Consider the following 10,375-nt stretch of genomic DNA (forward strand, 5'->3'; position numbering starts at 1 on the left):
TCTAATACTTTGGCCACCTGATGTGAAGAGCTGACATTTGAAAAGACCCTGATGCTGGGAAAGATTGAGGGTGGGAGAAAGGGACGACAGAGGATGAGATAGTTGGATGGTATCACGGACTCAATGGACATGAGTTTGAGCAAGCTCCAGGAGTTGGTGATGGACAGGGAGGCCTGGCGTGTTGCAGTCCATGGGGTAGCAAAGAGTCGGCAACTGAGCGATGGAACCGAACTGATGACAAGAGTGGCCTTTTCCTAACAAGGGAGGGTTTTGCGTAGAGAAGTAATAAGCCCTGATTGCTTCTTTGTGGTTTTTTTTTCCTCTCTGTACCCCCTGGCATGCGGGGATCTTAGTTCCCTGACTGCTGCTGTTTAGTCACTCAGTCACGTCCGACTCTCTTGCAACCCCATGGACTGTAGCCCGCCAGGCTCCTCTGTCCATGGGATTTTCCAGGCAAGAACACTGGAGTGGGTTGCCATGCCCTCCTCCAGGGAATCTTCCCAACCCAGGGATTGAACCCAGGTCTCCCTCGTTGGGAGTGAGGAGTCTCAACCACTGGACCACCAGGGTAGTCCCTGATTAAACAAGACTACTCTGGCTGCTTTGGTAAGAAGAATCTGAAGGCTAGGGGTGGGGGTGGTGAATAATGCAGGGAGGCAGGTGGAAGGTGGCCACAGCCATTCCAGACAGGAGTGGAGGTGGGGAAGATGTGGGCAGGTTCTGCCAATGTTTTGAAAGTTGACCCAAATGATAAGGAGAGTAAGAGAAAGACGGCCAAGGAAGATTCCTGTATTCTTGTCATAAGCAGTAGGGAAAGATGGAGTGGTCAGAAACAGAGATGACAGAGAGGACAAGAAGAGACTGAGAGTAAGATCAGGGCTTCAATTCTAACCACCATGGGATCAGATGTTGAAGGGGAATATCAAGGTGGTTAGCTGCAAGTCTGGAGTTTAAAGGAGGTCTGGACGGAGATGGAATTTGGGGGTTATCAGTGTACTGTATTCTTGCCTGGAGAATCCCAGGGACGGGGGACCCTGGTGGGCTGCCATCTATGGGGTCACAGAGTTGGACACGACACAGCAGCAGCAGCAGCAGTGTATAGGAGGTGGTATTTAAAACTTGACAAACGACACTGGAGGGAGTCAGAATGGTTAGGAGAGGTCCAAGGACTGAGGCTGGAGCTGTCCAAAACATAGAAGTCAAGAGAGTGCAAGGAACTGACCTAGGAGACCAAGCCTCCACTCCTCTCAGCAGCCCAGCTTGTACTTCAATGAAAAGCCTGAAGATGGTGAGGTCCTTTGTATATAATTAAGGCCACAATTACCTGGGGAAAGAGCCTTTAAGAGGAAAGAGTGTACATCCCCCCTTGATTTTTATTGACTGGGGGATTTTTGTAGAAACTGACGCCTGTGGTCAGCGATTTGTTTTGTAAGTGAATATTGAAACACTGCAGTCAATAATGTTTGAGTAACAAAAGACATATTAATATATCTCTAGTCAATAAGTTGTTAAGAGTTATTTGGTATTTGAGCCAATTTGTTGACTTAAAAAATTCACCTCTTTGAAGGCACCAAGACACTGATTTAGGGGCTGGTTGTGGGGAAGAAGGTTTGGAATTGACAGCCTGGAAGGTAAATCTGGTGTTGGAGAAGACTCTTGAGAGTCCCTTGGACTGCAAGGAGATCCAACTAGTCCATTCTGAAGGAGATCAGCCCTAGGATTTCTTTGGAAGGAATGATGCTAAAGCTGAAACTCCAGTACTTTGGCCACCTCATGCGAAGAGTTGACTCATTGGAAAAGACCCTAATGCTGGGAGGGATTGGGGGCAGGAGGAGAAGGGGACGACAGAGGATGAGATGGCTGGATGGCATCACTGACTCGATGGACGTGAGTGAGTGAACTCCGGGAGTTGGTGATAGACAGGGAGGCCTGGCGTGCTGCGATTCACGGAGTTGCAAAGAGTCGGACACGACTGAGCGACTGAACTGAACTGAAGGCAAATCTGTAATTTGGAGATGGGGCTTCAGAAGCTCCTTGCAATATAATTTGTTCAGAATTTAAAATGAAATATATTTTGCATGTGCGTACTCACATATTCTTGACATGTGGCCTCTGAGCAAAAAATTGTCTCTAATAAAATTAAAAAATGGTACCAGGGACTTCCTTGGTGGTCCAGTAGTCAAAGACTGAGCAACAACTCCAGGGTTCAATCCCTGGTCAGGGAACTAGGATCCCACATGCAGAGTGGCGTGGCAAAAAAAATGGTAGCAGCCTTAGGATTGACTTTACAAACAAAGCTGTCTGTGAATTCAAAAATTAAATAATATGCTTTTCTCACTGACTCTGAATTATCTCTGGGGGCCTGGGCTACATGTGAATGCTGTGACATCAATGGAAGTCCCTCTTCTCTAGGACACAGCCCATCCCTATAGGGAATGTCTCTCATATTTATGAGTATTGTGCAAACAAAAGAGCAGTTGCTAAAACATGGATTTATTTGGGCATTACTGTCAAGTATGATCAAAGACAAAATTCTCTGAGAGCTCTGTCGGATCATCTGTAGTACTCGAGTTCCAGAAATAGCACTCGTACAGAACGTATTCATGTGCAAAGTGGATCATTTATTTAGCACCAAAATCAACCTTTAAAAACATCAGTTCCATCTTAAAACAGGCATTTAAAAAACATTTCTGACATTCTAAGTTTGCATCTAGACATCTGCACAATCTGGAGACCCAAATTCCACTGTGATTTCCACTGACAAAGGTGATTTTCACCGACTGTGGGAAGCTGGGAGCGGAGCCATGGCATGGAGGTAACTGTCCTTCAAAAGGTCCAGTGGGTCCCAGGGATGCTGTTTCCTACTTGCTGAGGTTTCCTCCTTGATCTCCAAGGAAAGAGTTTTGTGGTTGCTTACAGAGACTCTTGGTAACTGGTCAGGAATCCACTATATAATCATATTGCAAAATTTCTTGAAGAGGAAAAAACCACGACCGAGGTCTCTTGCCCACTCACGTCTGCCATGCTAAGCTCCTCAAACAGAGCTCTTAATCAGCAACACTGAAGTCCTGATCTCAATGTAAGAAGGGCTGGTTAACACCCTTTAATAACTACTTTGCAATTCCAAAGGACTCTCTGACAGCTTTCCTAGGGAGGGCATGAAGTAACTGAGGATCTCCGAGGCAAAAACAAGCTGTTTAACCATTTCCCGTCTAGGCTGACTGTAGAGTTCTGTGAAGTCCAGTGTATGAAGCCCTCATCACAGAAAAGGAAAACAATGTCTTCTTTTTAGTAAAAGCCAGGCCATTCATCGGCCTTTCCCCTTTTCCTTCCTTATTCTTGGCAATTGTTTTTGGAAACTGGGTAATTCTCCATAGGAAGGTGGCAGGAGATACTTACAAGGAGAGCCAGCATGTCCAGGGGTACTGTCCTTTGTACAACCACAAGGAAGATGAGGCAGTTCAGCTCAAGAGGACATCTTACGAACAGGCAGGGAAGGTCCATTTGTATCCATCCTTTGGAGCTGGTGAAACTGGACATCGAAGGCTGTCCAAACTCCCAGGCACAATGAATCCCGGTTCTAACTCTACTGTGATGTGTTAATGATCCTTCTTTATCAAGGACCTTGGCTGTGGGTTCCTGGGCTAAGGACGCCTAGGCTGTGGGTCAGCAGATAGGACAGTCCTGGAAGACTCAGAGGGCCAGAGACAACCCCCAGCATGTCATTTCCCCACCAGATCATACCACTCCTGACACTGCTACAGGGAATAAGCCACAAGATGGGACATGATTCTGGCCCTTTACAAGGTCAACTTGGCTCCTATCAAGGACGCACGGAGGGATAAGTCTACAGGGAGAAATTCTGTGTTCTTCTGGCCTTCAGTCTTCCATGTCAGTGAATTTTCTCTTTGCGTAGTTCTGAACCAGGTTGGAAGCTGTGAGCTGAGATGCCTGCCCCTTCTCCCAGCACTGAAAATCATTCAGTCCTTTCTGCCCTGTTTGAAACAAGCCTCTCTCCATCTCATCTAGTCGGGCCACGAGTGCTGACGTGTCTTCATTGTAAGCGTTCTGGGAGGAATCCATGATGCGGCGGAAACGTCCAACAAATGTCTGAAGAAGAAGTGCCAGAGAGAAATCAGATACATTTTTTTAAAATCCCTGAACACTTAAAGGCAAGAATCTGGTTTGGGACTCAGTCAGAAGGAGGTTTGAGCCTCCTCTGCCTATCACCTGTGATGAACCATTATACCCCTTTCTTATTTCCAGGATTTCCTGTTGGTTCCAACTTTTAGCAAGCAAATATGCAGAGCAGCACACAAGTCATAGTTACATGTATATATAATAGGCAAACACAGCCTAACTGTAGGCTGACCTAGAATAACAATACACTGATCGCATAAATCATACACTCCCCTGGGTAAGAGTAACATCTGGTGGCTGGCACGCCTATCTCCTGAGTCATGTGCAATGCCATAGGTTTTCATGTCAATTACTTGCCTGCAGGAGAGAATGGGAGATGTCGGCATTCTCTGGACTGTCAAAATGCAGGAGCTGGGAGCCGAACCCATAGAAATGTGGTCCCATTTTGTGGAGGTCCACCACGTTGGCGTCTGCACTGAACACAGTCCTCCAACCCTCCTGGTAGATCTTGGGAAGTTCCACTGAAAGGATCCGCCGCTTGTTGTCAAACAGTCCCTTTGCCAGCCACAAAGGGAGTTCAAGCTTTGTGCCCTGTATCACACAGCATTGTAGGTTTTAAAGACAAGTAACGTAGTAAATGTGTTACTATGCACGTGACCTGAGAGAATGAATGAATATCAGTACTGCCTGTTCTCTCTAGGGGAATGACTGCCAAACACAGAAGATGTAGTTGTGACTTAAGAAATGAACTGTGTGGGCTGAAGTTTTATGTCATGATGGAATGGAGAGAGAAAAAGCATTTATATACCAAAAACAGAGTGAAGAACAAAAATGTGACACAAAGGGAAGGTTTTCCTAACTAACGTAAAAAAAAACTATCCAATTGCAGACAACAGAAAATAGAAGGATGGAAAAAATGTTATCAAACAGTAACCAAAAGAAAGAAGCATTACTAGAGATAAAGAGGGACCTTTGATAATAAAATGGTCATTAAATCTATCAGAAAAATAGAAATATCTGTCTAAATCAACAGAAGTAAAAGGAAAAATGACAAATCCGTAATCATCATGGGAGATTTTAACATATCTGTTTTTGGTAAATGAGAAGTAGCAAACAAAAAAATCAAGAACAACATAGACAATCTAAACAAAACAAATAAAAACTTCACCTAATTTACATATATATTATGTACTGCAGACCATGACTTCACAATATCGAACTTTTCAAGCACATCGCTGTTGTTTAGTTGCTAAGTCATGTTCAACTCTTTTGTGACCCTGTGGACTGTAGCCTGCCAGGCTCCTCTGTCCATGGGATTTCCCAGGCAATAATACTGGAATGGGGTGCCATTTCCTTCTCCTGGGGATCTTCCTGGCCCAGGAATCGAACCTGAGTCTCTTGCCGTGGCACATGGATTTTTACCACTGAGCCACAGGGAAGCCCTTTCAAGCACAAACCAAATGGTTATCTTATGCTACGGTTTACAGCAAATGCTAACTTTCAGAAAACTGAAATCATTCAGACTATGTTGTTTGGCCACTGTGGAACTAAGCCAGAAATCAAAATCCAAACTGTATGTAGCAAAGTCCCCAGATGTTTGGACCTAAGCACCAGTCTTCTCAATAATTCATGAGTCAAAGAAGAATTCACAGTGAAAATTAGAAAATCAAATTAAAACTTGTGAAATGTAGTTAAAGCTACAGGAAAAGCACAGCTAAAAATGTAAAAAAGAAAGCTGAAAAATCAATGACCTAGGTACCCATCTCAAAATGTGAATGGATGCAAGAGAACAAAGAAAATTAAGCCCAAAGAAAATAGAAGGAAAGAACTAATTAAGATAAGAACTAAATGACCTAAAAATGAAGGTACAAATGAGAAAGCTGACAGAGCCATTATTTAGTTCTTTTAAAAGACTGCTACAAGTGATAAACTCCTAGTAAGACTACTTAAGAAAGAGATCATAATTTCTCAGTATCAAGAATAAAAAGCAGGACACAGCTATAGTTGTACAGATGTTTAAAAGATAGTAAAAGGATATTTTGAACAACACTATACCACTATATTTGAAAATTTAGGTGAAACAGTCAAATTCCCAGGGCGAAAAAACCATGTACCAAGAGTAAAACTAGAATAGAAAATCTGATAGCCCTGTGTCTATGAATGAAATGAAATACGTCAGTAAAAACCTTCCTACACAAATCTCCCACGCAGAAGAATCCTAAATAGTATATGTAGACATTGTGCCCTCAAAGAAGGGGACCATAAGTCCCCTCTCCTTAAGTACAGCTGTACATAATGACTTCCTTCCAGAGAGAACAGTAACTTTACAATGAAAACAGAGTAACTTTACAATGAAGAATCCTGACAAACCCCACATAGCTCAAGTGATCAAAGTTCCTATCAACACAAGTCATGCTGATGGCATGTACCCTTGTTAAGATGTGGTAAAAATGGCACTTTACCTCTATGGTCTCCCGCCTCAAAACACAGTCTAATCATGAGAAAACCAACAGACAAATGCCAAATGAGGAATATTCTCAACAAAATACCTCGCCAGCACTCCACAAAATTCATGGTCATTAAAAACAAGGAAAGTCCGATAAACTGTCAAAGCCAAGAGGAGCCTAAGGACACACAATTACTAAATGCACTTTGGTGTCCTGGATGGGAACCTGGAACAGAAAAAGGACATTAAGTAAAAATGAAGGAAATATGAATAAAATATGGATGGTACACCTCTGTTTATCAGTGTGTAAGAGAACCAACTACTTAACTACTCTAATGGAAAGTCAAAAAATAATGTCTAAATGTTTAAAAACTCAAGATAAATTTAAGAACATTAATTAGAAATATGGAGGTGAATTTTGAAGAGACTATGAAAAAAGAAGACAGATCCTGTGGAAATGGAAAGGTCATGAGGGAGAGCAAGGCAGGGCCTCCTAATTTTTTCTATAAATCTTTGGGTATTATTTGGCTTTTTAAACTTTGCATATGTCTCACTTTGATAAAAATAACTCAAAACAGACCAAACAAAAATGCCCAAGTGAAGAGAAACTAAAAAAGCCTCTTGATGAAAGTGAAAGAGAAGAGTGAAAAAGTTGGCTTCAACCTCATGGGGAAACAGTGGAAACAGTGTCAGACTTTATTTTGGGGGGCTCCAAAATCACTGTACATGGTGATTGCAGCCATGAAATTAAAAGACACTTACTCCTTGGAAGGAAAGTTATGACCAACCTAGATAACATATTCAAAAGCAGAGACATTACTTTGCCAACAAAGGTTCATCTGGTCAAGGCTATGGTTTTTCTAGTGGTCATGTAGGGATGTGAGAGTTGGACTCTCACATGTGAAGATGTGAAGATGTGGACTCTCACATGTGAAGATGTGAAGAAAGCTGAGCGCCGAAGAATTGATGCTTTTGAACTGTAGTGTTGGAGAAGACTCTTGAGAGTCCCTTGGACTGCAAGGAGATCCAACCAGTCCATTCTGAAGCAGATCAGTCCTGGGTGTTCTTTGGAAGGAATGATGCTAAAGCTGAAACTCCAGTACTTTGGCCACCTCATGCGAAGAGTTGGCTCATTGGAAAAGACTCTGATGCCGAGAGGGATTGGGGCAGGAGGAGAAGGGGATGACAGAGGATGAGATGGCTGGATGGCATCACCAAATCGATGAACATGAGTTTGAGTGAACTCCAGGAGTTAGTGCTGGACAGGGAGGCCTGGCACGCTGCAATTCATGGGGTCGCAAAGAGTCAGACACGACTGAGCGACTGAACTGAACTGAAACAAAACTTGGGTTAAATAGGAAATTAAAAAATAACCATTATGGGACTTTCCTGGTGGTCTAGTGGCTAAGACTCCAAGCTCCCAATGCGGGTGGGGGGCGGGGGCCGGTTCCATCCCTGGTCAGGGAACCAGATCCCACATGCCAAAACTAAGGGTTCGCATGTGGCAACTAAGACCCCCACGCAGCCAAATAAATATTTAAAAATAAGAACCATTACAAGCCATGTTCCTGGGACAAACTCGAATTTGAAGTCATGCAGTTCTAAGTTCGAATCCCAGCTCACCACTTACAATAAGACCCTGGCACCCTGGCCAAGTTACTCAACATATCTGGGCTTCAATTTCTTTACGTGTAACAACATGGGACTATAGCGTTGTTAAAGAACTAAAGGGGTAATAGATCCCAGCACTAAAAGCTCTCAGGAACTGGTTGCTGATGCCATCATCATTTCAGGAACGAATATAGCAATTTGCAGCTCCCAGACATCATTTGCTCCTACGGAAACCAAAACTGTTGTTTTGCTTTAAGGCAAAAAGTAATCAGAACCCTGGTCCGTAGGCGCCGATCCTTAAGCATCAACACACATCGGGTGAAAACACATTGCTGAATTTGGATAGTTTCAAAAAAGAAATCCGTGTTGGAGGGAGCCTGACGACCCAGTATAAATTTAGTTTCCATAGGGGTCGCGAAGGCTTGGGGGTGGGAGTGGGGCGCGCAGCGAACAGGACTCAGCGCTCGGCTCGGCCTCCCTGTACTGTAAAACTACAAATCCCAGAGGGCATCGCGCCCGGCTACGCGGCGCCCCAAAGCCCGCAAGTTCTACTTGGAGTTGTAGTCTTTCCAGACGGGATGGCTTACCTCCGGGATAGCATTGTCAGTCTCGGCCCCTCCGCTCCGGTCTAGGAAGAAAGCGCCGAGGCGCGGCATGGGGATCTCCGTGCGCACCGAGAGCTTCTCGTGGGACATCAGAATGTCGTCCAAGGAAAGAAAATTCTCCTCAGGACCCAGCGCACCCGACTCCACCCTGAAATAAGCCTCGGACATGGCGGCGGCTTGAGCGTCTTCGTTTCCACTCTCGTGATTCGGGAGACCTCCGGGAGTCAGAGATGTAAAAGGAGGAGGCGGCTGAGGCTGGTCAGTATTGTGAAGGTTGAGGAGGTCGCTGCGGCAGTCAGATTGGATTCAAGCTCTTTTCCCGCGCCCGCGGACGGGCCAGACAGGAGCAGTCGATCCAGGCTGGTCTGCCCAGACAGAAGCAATCGACAAAGTCTGCGGATTTGGTTCTGCGCGACCCAGAGGAGGAGGAGCAGTACTTGGCTCCGCCCAAAGTGTTTTTTTCAGGAGTGTAGTCCGGGGTGAGACGGAGAAGGCAATGGCACCCCACTCCAGTACACTTGCCTGGAAAATCCCATGGATGGAGGAGCCTGGTGGGCTGCAGTCCATGGGGTCGCTAAGAGTCGGACACGACTGAGCGACTTCACTTTCTCTTTTCACTTTCATGCATTGAGAAGGAAATGGCAACCCACTCCAGTGTTCTTGCCTGGAGAATCCCAGGGACGGGGGAGCCTGGTGTGCTGCCATCTCTGGGGTCACACAGAGTCGGACACGACTGAAGTGACTTAGCATAGCATAGCATAGTCCGGGGTGAGAACTTTAAATAAAACTGGAGATTGCTTTGAAGCTGCAAAATGTATTTGCACTAGACCGTGGTCCTTTAAATGTTTATATGAAATTTAAAACACTTTGCAACACACTTGGGGGCTTCATTGCACCCTCCCTCACTGACCTGATCCAGTCTGAGTTTACATTTTGTCAGTCTCTGTGAATCTCTGTTAATGCTGGTACTTGAAAGAAACATTCAAAACACAGCAGAACTCTAGCACTAGCCCCAGATCATTATTATGGACTATTTGTAGTATTTTGGAATGGGTATAGATTACAGTGGGAGGAAAGGTTTACACACAGAGCCACATGGTTTGCAAGGGTCCTGAGGCTACTGAAGAACCTCCCAGTTCATCTTAACATCAATTTGCTATCTCTTTTTATGGCTCTCATTTTAAATCCTTAAAAGAGGAAATCTGATCGGCCCAATTCATCTCTTTCAGGCAGGTCACACTGGTCACAGGTGACCAGCCTCTCTAGAGAGTGGTTGCCTGTGACCAGGGCCATTACTGGTGCAGGGGGAGAGCACCAAGGAGGGGTCATGTTACATGGTACCAGACTTGGGGGCGTTACTCAGTCAGGGCTCTGGGTGGTGGCAAAGAGTTGAAAGAGGCACTACAGAACTTATTCATAAAGGACATTTTCTGGGGCAACTAGAGCTATGAACAGGGGGTTCATGGGAAAGGAATGTATATTAATCGTGTTTTTTATTTTACACTTTACGATGCTATGACATTTTAGGGCCTTGCGGCCCTGGGAAGAACTGTTCGTTTGAGGATGAGCTAAT

General features: G+C 44.7%; 1 protein-coding gene across 2 annotated transcripts; it reads right to left on the minus strand.

The window, feature by feature from the left end:
- Positions 1 to 2,600: 2,600 nt before the first annotated feature.
- Positions 2,601 to 9,422, minus strand: GINS3 (GINS complex subunit 3). Of its 2 annotated transcripts, XM_005899903.3 has the most exons (3): positions 8,785 to 9,417; positions 4,498 to 4,731; positions 2,601 to 4,110 (listed from the first exon to the last, which is right to left on the minus strand). In XM_005899903.3, the coding sequence occupies exons 1-3, from the start codon at positions 8,968 to 8,970 to the stop codon at positions 3,880 to 3,882; spliced, it is 651 nt and encodes a 216-aa protein (XP_005899965.1). In that variant the 5' UTR covers positions 8,971 to 9,417; the 3' UTR covers positions 2,601 to 3,879. The 2 variants fall into 2 exon arrangements, with proteins under 2 accessions (XP_005899965.1, XP_014334953.1); XM_014479467.2 differs by lacking the exon at positions 4,498 to 4,731 and having other exon boundaries at positions 8,785 to 9,422.
- Between the last annotated feature and the right edge of the window lie 953 nt (positions 9,423 to 10,375).

This window comes from Bos mutus, chromosome 18 (assembly GCF_027580195.1).
Source record: "Bos mutus isolate GX-2022 chromosome 18, NWIPB_WYAK_1.1, whole genome shotgun sequence".
NCBI lineage: Eukaryota > Metazoa > Chordata > Mammalia > Artiodactyla > Bovidae > Bos > Bos mutus.

What these genes read in the sequence shown, in the direction of transcription:
- GINS3 (XM_005899903.3), bottom strand. Translation starts at nt 8,970, where the DNA reads ATGTCCGAGGCTTATTTCAGGGTGGAGTCGGGTGCGCTGGGTCCTGAG. An exon ending in CTGACAATGCTATCCCGGAG is followed by an intron (nt 4,732 to 8,784) that starts GTAAGCCATCCC and finishes TGTGTGATACAG; the next exon opens with GGCACAAAGCTTGAACTCCC. An exon ending in TCTCCCATTCTCTCCTGCAG is followed by an intron (nt 4,111 to 4,497) that starts GCAAGTAATTGA and finishes CTTCTTCTTCAG; the next exon opens with ACATTTGTTGGACGTTTCCG.